Source organism: Ostrinia furnacalis, unplaced genomic scaffold (genome assembly GCF_004193835.3).
Source record: "Ostrinia furnacalis isolate ACB-3 unplaced genomic scaffold, ASM419383v2 OfSCF2381, whole genome shotgun sequence".
NCBI lineage: Eukaryota > Metazoa > Arthropoda > Insecta > Lepidoptera > Crambidae > Ostrinia > Ostrinia furnacalis.
The window spans coordinates 21,339-38,462 of record NW_021132620.1 but is presented as its reverse complement, the minus strand read 5'-3'; the positions used below and the strand labels follow the sequence as shown (position 1 = coordinate 38,462).

The 17,124-nt window shown below is 39.3% G+C and overlaps 2 protein-coding genes across 2 annotated transcripts; one reads left to right on the top strand and one right to left on the bottom strand.

Annotated features, from left to right (window-relative positions):
- Positions 1 to 561: 561 nt before the first annotated feature.
- On the bottom strand, positions 562 to 13,365 carry Ube3a (ubiquitin protein ligase E3A). The gene is made up of 16 exons (XM_028308093.1): positions 13,153 to 13,365; positions 12,693 to 12,909; positions 12,486 to 12,616; positions 11,877 to 12,049; positions 10,957 to 11,133; positions 10,292 to 10,407; positions 8,466 to 8,682; positions 7,430 to 7,599; positions 5,753 to 5,921; positions 5,398 to 5,532; positions 4,721 to 4,923; positions 3,855 to 4,036; positions 2,513 to 2,681; positions 1,776 to 1,943; positions 1,378 to 1,533; positions 562 to 981 (listed from the first exon to the last, which is right to left on the bottom strand). The coding sequence occupies exons 1-16, from the start codon at positions 13,185 to 13,187 to the stop codon at positions 643 to 645; spliced, it is 2,757 nt and encodes a 918-aa protein (XP_028163894.1). The 5' UTR covers positions 13,188 to 13,365; the 3' UTR covers positions 562 to 642.
- Positions 13,366 to 14,925: 1,560 nt separating this feature from the next.
- Positions 14,926 to 16,463, top strand: PrBP (Prenyl-binding protein). Its single transcript, XM_028308094.1, has 5 exons — positions 14,926 to 15,150; positions 15,463 to 15,494; positions 15,589 to 15,740; positions 15,936 to 16,072; positions 16,219 to 16,463. Exons 1-5 carry the CDS (start codon positions 15,068 to 15,070, stop codon positions 16,298 to 16,300), a joined length of 486 nt encoding a protein of 161 aa, XP_028163895.1. The 5' UTR covers positions 14,926 to 15,067; the 3' UTR covers positions 16,301 to 16,463.
- Positions 16,464 to 17,124: the final 661 nt, after the last annotated feature.

Below are 17,124 nucleotides of genomic sequence, written 5' to 3'. Positions count from 1 at the left end.
TGTGATTGGTGTCAAATACCTGATCGTGAGGTTTTCTTGCAGAACTTAATTTTTATTAATAGCACCGAGGCGTATTTGGTTTACAACCTAACTACGCTTTTTCATTCGGATTTCATCACAATTGAAAGTGTAAAACCGGTTATAGTCCCGAAAAAGGATAATTCAAGCGAACTATTTATAGTGCTTCATTTGCTAAGCGGTATTTAATAGTAAGGAATCAATTTTGCGACAATTATAAACGTTTAGATCACCATCTACTTAAGTAGTTAGCGGTAAAGAGTTCCTATTACAATATTTTTGTGTTACTTTAGATTTATAACTGTGCTTTTATAGATTTATAACTTTCAATATTTATAGTTTTAATTACATTTTTATGCAAATAAACATCAAAATTAAATTATCGTTTCATTATTATACAACATCGTAATAATTCCTTATAACTCAAAAGTTCGCAGGCGACTGTTGCGAAACTTTTTAGGTTCTTAGTAGGTAGGTACTTATAAAATTTTCAAGCGACTGATTTTAAAAGTTGTAATAAGTAACCAAATAAAAACTCAAACAATTGTATAAATAAAACAAACTTTAATCAGTAATGTTTACAGGCCATCATCGTGGCTTCACAACAACGTTTATATAAGCGCGTCAAAGCATACCGAAGCCTTTGGAGTAGCTGATTGCTTTCATGAGGCGGTCGCGGAGTTTCTCCTTCGAGTCGTATTCTGGCAGGAGTAGCACATTGAAGCATGTATGGGCTGTAGGAAGTCTTTCACAGTCGGGGCCATGACGTGCTACCACCAGCTTTAAATAGCTCAATCCACCAACAGGCACGCGGTCCGAGCCAGTGGTAAACTCCAATAGCTTTCGTTTCTCGTCCAGAGACAAGCTGTGCACGATGCTCCAGAAATCCTTGATTATTTTCGACTCGGCCGTGTACCCGCCGTCGTATTCGGTGGACTTCTCTAATTCGTTGAAGTCGAAGTTCTGGAAAGATTTGTGATGTTTCAGTTCGATGTGTGTGATGTTCACTTGCTGTCTGTCAAGACTTTATTAACATACTAAAGCCTGGTCCGTGAGCACGTAGAATTTTGTCCAATGACCCCAAGCTACCCATCCTTATCGCTCGAGCGTAATTATATTGCTGTCGCGACTGTGCGACGGGCGCCCGCAGTGAGTGTGCGAGCGCGACAGCAACAGAATTACGGGCGAGCGATAAGGATGGGTAGCTTGGTGTCATTGGACCAAATTCTACGTGCTCACGGACCAGGCTTTAGTGTTGTCGAATAATCGTTTAACTAATTAATCGATGTTTAATTTAACTACATAGTAATAAGTATCGATTATATCGATGTTTTTTGTGTAATTGAATGTGTTTCTTACCTTGCTACCGCACACGAGAGTCTCGACCTCCTCGGGCCTGAAGAGCGCCGAGAGAGGGCTTTCGTCCGTGACCATCACGAACCCACGTCTAAATGCTTTGAACTGTGTCTCAACCGACTTATTTAGTAAGAAATCTGCGTATAAATCTACGAATTCCTAAAACAAATTACAGACAAATAATAAGTGAAAACTCCGACAAAGTTGACAACATATTGGGACGTTTAAAAGTGATTTTTAAAAGCCTACTTGCAAAAATAAATGAGTTTTAAAGATAAAAAATACTTGGAAGTTTTTTTGGTTATCTATAAGATCTAAGGAACACCATAAAAGTTTGTTTGCTATGATAAAAAAATGTACAAAATGATAGCACAAATAGAACCATCTAATAAAATACTTACTTGTTTATTATCTTGCGTAACAAATATACTATCTCCATCTTTCTTCAAGTCATGGAATATATTATTGCCGAACACATCGTTGTAACATATCCTGAACGTCTGGTAGTACACTTCTTCTAAATCATCACCAGTATATTCAAGCATATCTTTTAGACCATTGTATAAAATCTGAAATACGAAACAATACGCTATAAATAAAGTCAAGTAAATACTAACAAAAATTCATAAGCATTAAAATGCATAAACATAACTACTGAAGCATCAAGTGGCAAAAATCTGAACTAATATAGAAGAACTACACTGAACTGTCTTTTATTTGTCACTGACAGGGGGGCCACCGTCAATAGCGGATCGCTGGTTCCGACTTTTGCCACGGTGGAAACCATGTAGTTGAACGAAGATGGTGGCGCCCTTCTGTCACTGTCAAATAAAGGACAGTGCAGCGAAGTTCTATAACCCAGTATTGATAGTAGCGCCCTCCCGTCAATGTCGTAACTGGAACACTTTAGTTCCAAGCCGTGAGTACATAATGTAACTCATTAATAAACGTCGCGTTAAGTTAAGACCCGTGTCTTACTATTTTAGTTGGGACACTTTAGTGTTAGTTACCCAACTATAACAAATCGAACCGTCAAAGGGGGCGTCTTTATGACTGCATAGTAAAACAAATGAATATGAATAGATGTTTCTTGTAAGGTGCCATTTGTCAAGTCGATTATAAAACAATGAGAACTCACAGGATTCCAATCAGCTAAGTCTTCAAACGAGCCTTTCTTGCCCATCAGTTTTCTGTACACGACCATGGGGAAGTCCACGGCCAAAATGACGTTGTTGTATATCGCGAGTCCCAGCACGATGCCGATGAGCGTGAACTGCGCTTCTGTCTCGAACGATGTGGGATTGAACCTGAAATTTTAAACCAAACTTAGCGATTCTGAACCTTATGGCTTTAGGAAATAAGAATAGAATAAAAAAACGTTTATTTTGCTGCCATATGAAAACACGTAGTACATAGAACATGAGTCAACATGACAGAATCAGTAAAAAAAAATAAGACACATTTAAGTTTAGAGCTTGTATGATCCATTGATAAAAATCTTTTTCTATCGAGTGTTGTATCAACTGTTGTATAAACTAGTGTCAGTCAGACTTAACGACCTGCCCTATTTGCCAGATAATGGTAATCGTATCGATTACTTCCTAAACTCAGAATCTTATTTCTTTTTTTCGAACAATCAAGTTGATTCAAGCTTGATAATCGCCCGTATTAACAAACATTACTATGAGGTGTCACAGTGCGTGTGGACGCACAGGGTGACACACGAACCAATCGCAGAGCTCTATTCAACGCTGTGCGTTCGATTTGTTGTTTCACATAAGCAAGGATCGTTTGTGAATAGGGGCGAATGTTTAATGCCTTGTAACCAAATGGACAATTTGACACCATTCTCCAATAATTCGAAATCACAACTTTTCTAAAACGACACTTCATTGTGGTCTTAAAAACTTAATTAATTTTAAATTACCTGTAAATTACGATTTTTGGTCGTATTGTAATTGTAAAAAGTAGTTTAATTGAGTTGACAAAATAGTGACGTCACTCGCTTGTAGTGCCATACAAAATCTATGTGAGAGTTTCGTTTTGACAGTTTTAAAAAGTACGTCAATTGATTGATGGTGTCTATTTAATTGGGATTTGGGAACAAATACTTTTACACATGAAGTCTTAACAAAGGTGACAAGTCTACGCAAATAAACTAAAAATTCTTTCTAAATACTCACCAAACTTGAGACACTGCGGTATTTCGGACGTGAGTATATCGCGAAGCTTCCCGAACGCTGCCCATCCGAATTGGATTCGACGATTGACCTCTTTCTCGAAGTTGGACCTACCTATGGACTACCGGGCTAGAAGATGTAGCGTGGGCAGGCCTCCTACTAGGTGGACCGACGATCTGGTAAAGGTCGCGGGAAGAGCCTGGATGCGGGCAGCGCAGGACCGTTCATTATGGAAAACCTTGGGGGAGGCCTTTGTCCAGCAGTGGACGTCATTTGGCTGAAACGAACGAACGAACTCACCAAACAGTATGCGAGTCGGGCTGCTGCGTGAACATGCCATAGTCCGGGTTGAATATCTCCTCGACTATGAGCTGGAAGAACTCCTTGCTGACGCCTCCCTCGTCCACGCCCTGTTCCCCCTCGAATTCCACCACCAGTTGCTTCTTTAGGTCGAGCACGCGCTCCATTGCTACCATTTCCAGCTGTGGAAAATTGGAGATTGGCAATTAAAAATGAGCTTTAAGGTTCATTCAGTATAGTTGAAATTCGTAACTGGAGATAAAGGGTGTTCTTAAAAAGAGGTACCTACATACTTTTGATTCCCTAGTTTGTGGAGTAGGTTGAAATACAAGATAAAGAGGGGTTCTCAAACTAGTGTACGCAATCCTAAGCGTGAGGTTGCACCAACTTATTTTAAACGTAACATTACCAGTAACCGGTGTTTTTTGTATGGAGTTTGACAGATTTTTGACGTAGTTAAAGTAAAATGGTGCAACTCAGCCTAAGAGATTCGCCCAGTGAGCGTGAAGGGTAACAGCGATTGTTAACTCGCTAGCGTAATGAGGGTTTTCGCGAATGATTGGTGGATTTTGACATATCTGTCAATGTCATGTCAAAAATAACCAATCATGCAGCATTTGGACCTCGCGTCTACGTATTGCCACCTGGCGGATTTTTCATACGCGAAAACCCTCATTGACACCAACGTTTAAGTTACCAAAACAGCACCACTTGCCGCACATTAAATTGATAACGTTTAAGTTATCAATTTAATGTGCGGCAAGAAACAATCCTAAACAAAATCAATTTGGAAAGACGAGTTGTTGAAGCCTGTAGGGCCTCGCTATCACGCAGTATAGATTCGCGGCCTGTGGGGTCTCACTTACCTCCACGAGCGCGTCGTCGATGATGTGTGAGCGGCGAACTTTGAGCCGTAAGAATGGCATGGGCGGCGCGGCTCCTACAACCGCGTGTAACATTGATACGCGGCGCTCGCTGAGCATGCGAATTCGGTTCTCGTAGTATAGTCCGAGCGACTTGCTTGCAGCGGTCAGTATGAACGGGTACTTTAGGAACGTGAACTTTTTGCCTGCAACGGGGAGAGGTGTTAATTAAATTGTCTTGAGAGGTGGGTTACAAAAAATTGAGTGGTAAAGTCGGAACGCATCTGTGGCCTAATTCACGTATTTTGACAGTCAAGATCTCGCTGACGTTCAGAAGACATCCCATTGAAAAACAGTTCTAAATCCGTAATCACAAGGGTCATTTTTATAGACCGATTACTCGATAGGATCGTAACTCAGAGTTTTGTTGTCATTGACATTTTGTTACGTCGTCCCATTGAAAAACAGTTCTAAATCCGTATTCATAAGGGTCATTTGAATAGAACGATTACTCGATAGGATCGCATTCAGCGATTAGTTGTCGTTGAAGTTTTGGTACGTGAATGAGGCTGCTGAGCAGTATAGCGCTGCGCTGAACGTCAGTTACTAAGCAACGATCGTCGTTTCAGCGCCGTACTTTTGTATCACATACCATACAAAATATAAGAAATGAAACTTACCATTACTTAACTCCGTTTTATAATTCGCAAAATCTACTTCCATTTCTATAGTATCACTTAGGGGTTCGTTGTAAAATTCCTCAAATGGCAAATAAGGTTTTCTAGCGTCTAATACATTTAAATCTAATTCAATAGCTGAAAACAAAAAAGAACCAGATTAAAGATTTCTCTACAAAGTTATATACACTTCAAAATTTCGATTCAATGTCGTGTTTGCATCACTACGTGTTGGACGCATCGAAATCTAGTATTGTATCTTAAATAGAGTTGAAATCTAAACAGATTCATAAAATGTAAAAAATAGATTGTATCTCAAATACTCATCAAAATAGGGGCAAATTAACCTGTCGCTTACCTAAAGGGTCGTCAGGTTGCGAGTGCTTCGAGTTCTTAAGCGAGGAGAATTGGTAAATGTGATCTAAAACGTCCCCTAGGGGGTCTAATTGACTTGCTATGACTATGGGCTCTTCCCGCAGCGTATTGGGCTCCATCGTCCCGGCGAGCATGTTCGCGTAGTATAATATCTGGAAAGAGAATTATGCGCAAAAAGTAAGATAAAAGGTACACAAACAACACTATAATGAGGGCTATCGTTTTATACTTAACACTAGAGTACACGCGTGGCCTACTATAGTAGACCAGGGTAACATTTTACGCTATAACTTTTTAAAAACATGCGCCAGAGAGCTGGCATTCCAGGAAAGCCTCGTTTACTAAATTTGTCAATAAGCCAGTAAAGCTTGGGTCGCCAGCGCCTGCGCATTTTTCTAAAATTGGCCGTCAAAACTGCGGTTCTACTCAATAGCCCGAAATCACTCGACAAAAAAATTATGGAAGACTTGCAAAAAATGGATTTACCCCATGTACCAGGTAGAAGAAAGTCTTGAATACTATGAAAGATAAAAAACAAATCATATTTTTTCAGTAAATATTTTTTTTGCTAACATGGTTCTCAGAGTGCAATTTTGGTCCAAAAAATTTACAAATTTTAAATCCGTTTATAATTTTTGATCCCAAATAGTTTTATAAAGAAACTTTGATGATAAAAGAACTATGATGAACACCTTTATTATTTACATAGTAATTTTATTCATAAATTGCTTACAAACTGATTTACAGTGATTTTAAATTGGCTTACCAGAGTAGGCCGCGCGTGCATTGGTGTAAAAAAAGGGGCGCGTGTACTGTAGTGTTAACAGTTGGCACCCCTGGCGATTGACAGGACCTTACTCTACAGTGGCGCCATCTTGATGAGTGCAAATACGATAGTCCTCCTACCACTTTCGCGCTCACCAATTGGTGACACTGTCTTCGCTACTAGCAAGTGACAGGAACTTACTCTACAGTGGCGCTAACTGGTGAGCGCTAAAACGATAGCCCTCATTGTACATCTGAATCATCATCATTAAAAAAATCAAAACAATTATTTTTATTACAACGACAAGGTTTTGCCTTTGGCCAATGGCTAGCGATGTATCTATCTACGTTAGTGCAAGCTAGTATCGTCAATTTTTTAGGATACGTCTTGAGACGTAACAGCGACTCCAAGCGCCTTGGGCAAAGGGCACTAGACCAGGCTGCGCGAATGTTCGCCAATGCGGTGAACAGACCAGACCTACACTGTGGGCGGTCTCTTGCATCAGCGCACCGAGTTAACCACCAACAACAGAGAAAGATGGCGAAATATCGTAAGGCGAGCAAAATAAGCTCACAAAAATCACAGTTCACGACTATAGTCTTGTGGCGACATCTACGATACGCCACTACAAACGTGTACCAACAGATGGCGCTGTTACGACTGCACTATGGCACACTCCGCCGCTCATACAAACCTGCATCGCGGTGACGGAGTTTTCTACCCTGCCAAGTACATATAGACAAACCAAGATGGTGTAAATTGGACCTTGGTCCCCGAGCACAACACCCGCTCGGAAGGAAGCACTAACATCTAGCTTCCTTATTGTGGTTGAGCATCATATCCCACAGTCTCAATGGTTATACTCTTAACAGAATGAAGAGGAGCGTCACACACCTTCATGAGCTTGGTGGCCATGGTGACGGCGTCGTCGTCCTGCAGCTGGAAGTGGCTGGTGTAGTTGGTGGAGATGACGCGCAGCGTGATCAGCTGCTGCAGCGTCTCGAGGATGTGCCGCAGGCTCGCGCGGCAGTGCGTCGCCCACGTGCGTGCCAGCCGCGCTTGCGCTAACACAAACAAGTATAAATATTGTAGCCCTTCAAATACTAGCGAATCTAGACACAATAACGGGCAAAATACGGATCTGAGACGTGGTCGGTTACTATGGGCCTCATAAGAAAGCTCAAAGTCACCCAAAGAGCGATGGAGCGTGCTATGCTCGGAGTTTCCCTGCGTGATCGAATCAGAAATCAGGAGAACCAGAGTGACTGACATAGCCCGCAGAATCGCCAAACTCAAGTGGCAGTGGGCGGGGCACATAGCTCGGAGAGCTGATGGCCGCTGGGGCAGGAAAGTTCTTGAGTGGCGACCACGAGCCGGAAGACGTAGCGTGGGCAGGCCTCCCACTAGGTGGACCGACGATCTGGTGAAGGTCGCGGGAGGTGCCTGGATGCGAGCGGCGCAGGACCGGTCTTTGTGGAAATCTTTGGGGGATGCCTTTGTCCAGCAGTGGACGTCTTTCGGCTGAAACGAACAAACGGGCAAAAAGGAACGCGCAATCCTCATCACGCGTTGTTTCCCGCTGCTTGAGATGAAAACCAGCTTCTTGACGTGACGTTTGTGTCATGAATGACGCGATCTTAGCTAAACGGGCGCTTCTTCAGCATGTAGCTTATTTTTAAGAAATGTGTACTGCAACTTATTTTTTTCAACTATCTTACACAATAGAAATCAATTGTTACCACGGGCTCATGCACCCATTTACGCCGGGTTGCTAGGGTTCCACGAGATAAAGAGGAGAGATTTGTTTTTATTATTTTATCGGCGCAGTTCTTTATGGTAACGCAGTTCACCAATTTACAAGTCATGACTTCTATCCTGTAGAATCTTGGAAAGCTTCCAAGATTTTTTTCAAAACAAAAATACCACTCACCTTTAACTGGCAAATGCTCGGCGGCGTGGCATAACGCCGGCAAAGCTATCTCCAGGTAATCGCTACAGCCTAAGTCGGGCACCTCAAACGCTATCACGAAGCAATTCACGGCATCTTCCATGCTCATCTTCTTGGTTATCCGTAGGTCGATCTCGAGGCTCTCCGCTAGCGTTGTTAACGCTGTGACCAATGCTGAACTATAGTATTCTGATGGCACCTGTTTGGAAGGCAAACTAATAATATTAATAATAATAATATCCTTTGATAATAATATCCTTGGACATTTAACACTGCGCTTCTAGTCCCAAACTAAGCAAAGCTTGTACTATGGGTACTAGACAACGGATATAAACATACTTAAATACTTTTTTTTTTTGTAAATACATACATAATATACATAGAAAACACCCAGTCCAATACAAACAAATATGTTCATGAACACAAATGTTTGTACTGTGCGGGAATCGAACCCGCTACCTCCGGAATAGTAGTCCGTTTCGAACCACTACACCAAACGGCCGACTAGTTACATAAATGTAGAAAATGAAGACTGAAAATTACACTATCATCGAGCTAACTGCGCATCTCGCTGAAATACGACTCTTCATCGCACTCACGCACACACCTCCCCGCGTTTGCTTTAAGCGTTGATGTGACGTCACGGCTGCCAGGTGCGCAGTCAACTCAATCGGGTTGTACCACAGAATAATAATAAGTACTACGTACAGAAGTTTTACTTCGCGAAGGTATTTAAAAAAATGTATGCTCAATGTCATTAACAATATGGTGTAATTTAGCCTGTCTCAAGAGTCAAGCACCATTTTGTTGACAAACGTCAGTGATCGGCACTGCGCCGAAGCTATAGGGCTGGCTGACTTCGGTAAAATGATGTGACGTGAGGTGCCAACTGCGGAAAATGGCGGAGGAAATATTATATGATTTAGCATGAATTATCATGAATAATATTAACTACTTATTTACCTCTCTGTGTCTTGAGGCAACTTAAAAAAGTACATTCTGTATTTTTATTATTATTTAGGCAGTTAAATACTGCACAGTATTTAGCACACAATTTTCTTTATTTTCTTCCATCATACACAAGAATACGCGTGCGTGAGTCAATGTTCGCTCGTATGTGAGGCCTTGTCGAATAGTATCCTGTAGGTGGGCCATCGTGCGTGTTTTGTTTTCGATGTAAACTCGCGGAGATGAACAAGCCTGGTTGTACTTGCTGCTTACGTTTTACAAAGGTAATTTTTATGAACAAACCACACGACAGGTTGTGAATATTATTATCAATGTCACTCATATTGATAGCTTAAGGCAGGAATCACATTAACCGGCGCGAGTCGGCGCGCAGCGCAGCGTAAAAATGTGGTAGAATGCGCGCGTCTGCCCGCGTATCCGCTGGAATACGCTCGGAGCCGACCGGCTTCCGACGCATGCTTGCGCAGCCGTCCGGATTGAAATGTCAGTTGATCAGTTGTAAGCAATTACGACTCGAAGAACTGTTGACAAGGCAGGACTCACATTGACCGGCGCGAGTCGGAGCGCAGCGCAGCGTCCGTTCAGTTAAAAATTCGGTGGAATGCGCGCGTATCCGCTGGAATACGCTCGGAGCCGACCGGCTTCCGACGCATGCTCGCGCAGCCGTCCGGATTGAAATGTCAGTTAATCAGTTGCAAGGGATTACGACTCTAAGAACTGTTAATAAAATTCTATTTTCTTTACGGCCGTGTAAGTGCGCTCCGACGCGCTCCGCCGCGCGCCGGTCAATGGACATCGTGCCTAAGGGTTTTGGATTAAATTGCAGTTGTTTAACTTACTTTAGCAAGGTACTGGAAAGCCCTACGACATGAAGCCACGTCTAGCTCAGGCCCCGCGACGCTGTCGACGTCCTTGTCCGGATCACTCGAGGAACACATTGCTTTTGATTCTTTATCTAAAAGTAGAATAGAAACTTTATGTATGTAACAATGAAGATAAATATTAACTTCATAATAGTACAGTAGAATCTCGATTATCCGGATATCCGATTATCCGGACTCATTCTTCACGGTTTCTAATTATCGATTCAGGGTCTGGACCCATAAAAACCGAAGGCGCCGCCACCGTAACAAGGTACGGACGTCTTCTTAGTTCATTGTTAATAGAAATGGATGGCCAATGGTCTAAAATTTAGATTTTTAGACTCTAAAATGATGTATTGAAAACCCTTTCTATTGTAAAAAGTTAGTTATTGTTTGATTTTACTTTGAAATCGATTATTCGGATTTTCGATTATCCGGAATACCCCTGGTTTTAATTGATCCGGATAATCGGGATTCTACTGTACAGTCAACCTGGATAACTTTGCCCATCATAACATGTAACAATGGCTCAAAAAATAATTGCGAATTTAGCACTTTTTCACTTTGATTTCTTATATCGACTGCAAAAATCAGTCCAGTGGTTTTAACTATGACTTTTGACTGTGAAATGTATAACTTACCTGCTTTACAAACTTCATTACTACTATCAGGTAAGACCTTGCTTTGAAAACACCTCGCTAATATAGCTGGCTGCGTAAACGCTTCTCCTAACGCTCTAACTAGCGGCTGCGGCAGTTTCGTTAACAGGCACTCGTCGCACAACTGGTAGATCCTTTCTTCGGTGAGCGGCGCTCCATCTAGCAACGACAGAATTAACGTATCAAGCTCGTTTATCAACATCTTGACCTTTTGACTGGTTGACAGCCTCTCTCTACTTCTTCTAGGCATGGTTGACTTGACACTTGATATAATGTGACTACTAAAATTTAAATCTACCAAAGGCTTTTATAACATTTTCAACTAATTAGGTGATGAAGGGTCTCACTTAGGTAATTACATTTTTAATTGAATCCTTTCAAAGTATAAAAAAACACTTAGTAAATACAAGCAAAAAGACAAAGTATAAGTACATTAGAAAATTGAAGATATTAGATAATTGCCAATTATTAAAAGTGATTTAGAAAAGGAATAAATAGAATTTCCTTGTCTGAGACATCACTTTGTTGATAGCTAAGTACTTGTTGCCATGTGGTAATTATTATCATGGTATTTTTCAGAAATAATACATTTTAAGAAATGTAATTAGGTAGTATCATAGAGGCATTATTAAGCATAGTAACTGGTGTAAAGTAGTTAATTTAGGATGTCTGTGACTCATTGTTATTCAACAGAAGAATTAAACAACATGTACTTGACTGACTGATAATACAGATTGTAGAATAAATACCAACAGTTATATAAATGTACCTAATTAAACCAGTAGGATTTGTTTATTTACATTTATTATATTGCTAACTCTAAACGATATCGTTCAGTTTCAAGATTTGTGAGAAAAAGACTTATGAAAAAAAAAAAGTAATAAAAAAATACTTAAACTTACTATTATGACAACTAACAGTTTTATTCTCCTCCTGAGATGCATTATGACTAGTTTGGGGTTCCACCACTCCGGAGGTGCTCTCTTGGACTGACGCAGAGCTGGACGTTGGTGAATCAATTATTTTATTTTTGTTATCTACCTTCTCCATTGGTTCTGTTATTGAACATGTTGTGCTGAAATTATACAATAATATGAATGTTTAATAACTATTCATTGCAATAAGCAGGTGATTTTTTTAACCCTTTACCTACGGGCTCTTGGAAACCAAAGTGCGCATCTCAATATGGGGTATTTTAACCTACAAAATTGTTTGCTCCACTGTACATCAAGATATTTTAAAAAGTATGAGACTTACGGTATTAAAATTTGGAATATTATATTCTGCAACTAATGTAGTTTCATAATTACAAGCACATTTTACACTTAATTTGCAATTTTATTGTTTTTTAGTCGTAAACCATGATTTAGTATTGGCTTTTCCAAAACAACAATAAATGCCACCCGTATTGAGAAGTGACTTTTGACTTTGCAACAATAGGTGCCTCCCGTATGTAAGAGGTTAAAGAAAAAAATAAAATAAAAAGGTTTTAACAACGTGTTTGGCCTTACCTAGCACTAGATTCACATGTACTTGCTTCTGTCCTTGGTACTTTGTTGGGCAGGCTGTCACACAATCTGGCTTCCTTGTAAAAAAGTTTGATAGCTTCGGCTGCAGCTTCATTTGGTGTTAAATTCCTTGCCTACATAAAAATAGCACTTCAAAACTGTTTTTCATACAAATTACTGGAAAAGTTTACAATACATTAGGTTGTTTACCTCTCCACTTGAGGCACAGTACTGGTTGTCACAATTGGGGTTCCCACAGCCATCCAGTAACTGGTAAAAATACCTCTCAATCAACTGCTTAGCGGCCGCACGCTTCATAATGTCCTGCGTGTTGTTTGAATCTGCTGATGTGCATAAGCTTGAAGTAGGCTGACCTTCAGAAAAGTTTGGGGCTATATTACTGTTTGACGATGATGCTTCGTTCCCCCTAAAATCAAACAAACTTAATTTAACCTAAGCTCCGAACACGATTCTCGATTCTTCATCGAAACATCACATCAAAACAAAGAACAAAAATAGCAAGTAATGCATAACCTAACCTTTGTCTGCCAATTACGCAGCAATTAATTACAGCGCGTTTATTTTATTGTTTTGTAGCTTTAATTTTAACACGACAATACTGCGATGTCTATAAAAATATCTAACGACAAGAAAATCTCGGAAAAGTTACCTTGAAGCTTCGTCAGTTTCACTTTTTGAGTTCATAGAAATTAATCCTTCTCAGTTACCGAGCACTTTCTATGTTATAAAATAATTGTTATAAATGCAATAAATCCGAGACATTCACTAGTTTCAGGTTCCTGAATGTTTTCACAAAATAAACTTGGTTTTTGGGTACACAAAAAATTGTTCCTGTTCTACAATCTGTCAACCATTTTGAACTAAGGCAGTTCGTTACACGTACTTATCACACATAAAATAGATTTTCGTTCCTTATCACTTTTCACGCTTAGCTAGAAACGGTGAAACAGAACGTACTTTTGACATTTGGCCAAATTGTCAAGTCCATATTCTTACACTGAGCCCCGATTACGGTAACTTTTAACGTCAACAATCCAGACACGCTTCTCGATTCTGCGATACGATTGGTCGTTCAACAGCGTACGTCAGCTGTTTTGACCAATCGTATCGCAGAATCAGAAACGCGTCTGGATTGTAGACGTTATAAACGTTACCGTAATCGGGGTTCTGGGCAGAAAGTAGTATTTCAAGCACGTAATTAATTAAAACTATAGTGTACTAGGGATGTGCAACATTAACAAAAATATCGATCTTATAGCAGGGATAATGTAGGACATTGTAAAATAATATTTTTTAAGTCAGTCAAGAATTTTCGGAGAATAAGCCTATTCAATGCAAATCAACGCTAAGCATACCTTTTGCTTACTTATAAAACTGTAAATTCTTAAACTTAAATTTTTGTTTATATTTCTTCTTTTATTTCTGTAAACCAATTACACAATATGTAATTTGTTTTTAGTGTAGCAATAAAAATATTTCATTTTCAAACAATAAAAAAATCAAGTCTTTCTTTCTTTCTGAAGTGTAGATGTACTTACGAGTGTATAAGCGCAAACACAATAATTATTTGAGTAATTCCTAATCTTATTAGTGTACCATTTAGTATTCTTCATATGTTTTCCAAGTCGTATAATCAGGTTCATGCTGTTTATCTTTATTTACAATAAACATATTTTTTTAAAAACTAACGCAAACTTAACTCTAAACAAAAAAAATATATTATAAACTTATTTATTACTTAAAAATAAAAGTGTGTCCGCGAGGCAAAGAGGCGAGGATGCTAGCTGCATTTCCTCGCTGGATAGCAATACTAATCCTTTGAGCAAGGAAAGATCCAGCATTTAAATTTTCCGAAATTTTAATTAATTTAGGGGAAACAGTAATTTAGTAATCGGTCTCAGCTCAGGGTCCGAAGGTCTAGACCACAAAAGGCGCAAGTATGTAATCATTAGAAAGTGACTCATATTTGCGCCGTTTGGCTAATTACATTACACTGTAGCTCAAGCTTTAGCAACTGATTCCCTGAGGTGTGAAGGGGCTAAAGTATCGACACATGTAGCGTCTCAAACTAAAGGCCGTCCCCGTTCCCAGGGAACCAGAGTGAGACTGTCAGGTTTCTTCATCATGACGGACCAATCCACGTGCTTTTAACGTGGAAGAAATGTTGATGCTGGCAAGGGCTCTCCTGATGGCATCGTTGAGAGCAGCGTGTCGGGCGAGACAACCAGCACTTTGCTGGCAACAGAGACCGTAGTTCATGCTTAGACTACAAATACCCCTTGTTATCAAAATAATGTCTTAAATTTACTTAATGATCATTGCGATGGCTTTAAATCACGTAAAAAGTTAGATGCATCATATCGATCGATAATTACAGCATCGGTATATTTATATACCTCCCTCCCTAGCGCTGTAACAATCTGTCAATGTCAGTCAGTCATGGTGTTTTATTGATTTCGTGGTGATTTTTGTTGTGATTTACTATATTAACTGTTTTGCCTTTCCAATTCCATTTTAGTTCCTCAGTTCTAAACCGAGTGTCAAGTGTTTTACAAGTATTTTTAATGGCTGGAGTTATGATGGAAGTTGCGTCTGCAGAGGAGAGCAAGCAGAGGCGTGTCGAGGACATCCTGAACGGTTTCCAAGTGTATCCTTTTCAACAACATACTTTACATTAATCAATATTTCATGTACCTACTTTACGTGTATAAAATGAAAATTTTCATCAGAGTACTGTTAGTAGGTAATTTAATAGGTAACATTAAAATTTTGTTGTGGATTAAATTTCTCTGTGATAAAATATGTTGCAACTTATTGAGATAAGTATGCATTAATTACACAAATTAGATGCTCAACCAACATTATAGAGAGGGGCTGATTTGATAAAAATGTCATTTTTTTTAATTATTGTTTGTGCACTTTAAATAGGTATTATTTCCTTAACTCACATTCAATACAGGAATTGGATGAACTTGCGTGATGGAGATACAGGTTAGTAATATTTCTAATCCTCAAATCTGAAGCTTTCTTATATTGTTATTTAATTTAATCCCCACATCAAACTCATAATAAAATATTTTTACAGGGAAAATCCTGTGGCAGTACAATGAGGACTTGTCCAACCCTCAGGTGGAACATGAAGCAAGAGTCCCCAAGCGGATCTTGAAGTGCCGGGTGGTATCAAGGGAGATGAACTTCAGCTCCACCGAGACAATGGAAAAGTTCCGTTTGGAACAGGTGAGTGTTGAAACATTTACGTTTGTCCTTAATGGAGATCAATCTAGTTTTTGTAAGAAACTTAATAATTTTTACATTAATTTGACATCTATCTGTAAGGCTCTTCTCTTCTTACTTGTTAGAAATGACAATGACAAAAAAGTATTACTTGTTATTTGGGGCATCTACTTACTTTTTCATGTAAATCTTTTACAGAAAATCCTGTTCAAGGGACGTTGCCTTGAGGAGTGGTTCTTCGAGTTCGGCTTTGTCATCGCTAACTCTTGCAACACCTGGCAGTCGGTGATTGAGTCTGCACCTGAGTCACAGATGATGCCTGCCAACATCCTCAAGTGAGTATGAAAACAATGTTTCAATAAATGTAAATAATAATGTGCTAAGCGAATTTAAAACTGGCATTTATATAAAACCTAAATAAATAAAGTATTACCTAAACATCTGTAAATACATTATCAATAGGAACAATTTTTTTTTTCAGTGGCAATGTCGTCATCGAAACCAAGTTCTTTGACGGTGACCTGCTGATCACCACCTCTCGTGTCAGGCTCTTCTACATCTAAGCAGACGATGGTCCACAATACACTCAATGCATTTCCTAGTCATTTATTTTATTAGATTTTCGAACGTGGACAAGTCAATGTATCGGTGTTGTGATAAATTGATTTAAATGTTAACAAACTAAACTAAAACGTATTTGGCCTAATTAGTAAAAGTACTAAAGTATACTATGTCAAATTAAATTACACTCAGAGTGTATTTTCCATGGATTATTTTTATATCACACACAATGTCCCAAACTTGCTGCTCAAATATTGTTAACATTCCTATCAATTCTTATATAAATGTATTATGTTGTTAGATGCACAAAGTGATTTTAAATTAATTTACTTGTGAAGATTTCTGTAGTTTTATCCACCATATACAGGGTGTCTCAAAAAGTAGTGTCAAGCCGAAGCCCAGACGTAGAGCATCACTAGGGCTTAGCAAATCACCTTGTCTTTGATAGTTTACATTTTTGTTATGAATGTAAATACTTCTGAATCATCGAGGCCTAGTATTCATCATCATTCAAAAAAATTAGGCATGTAACTTGACTATTCGCGCCCCAGTTACCAAAAAAGTGCCTAAAACTATCAAAAATCGCGGAACATACATGGGGGTGATTTGGATAGCCCTAGTGATGCTCTACCTCTGGGCTTCGGCTTGACACTACTTTTTGGGACACTCTGTATATTTAGAAATCTGTTCTGTCGTAAAAAAGCACTTGCGTTTGTAATATCACGATATCTGAAACGGTTTTTGGAATGATTGAGGAAATTGATTGAGGACCGAAACAACATTAAATTAAAAGTAATTAAACATAAAAAAATATCATTACCTAATA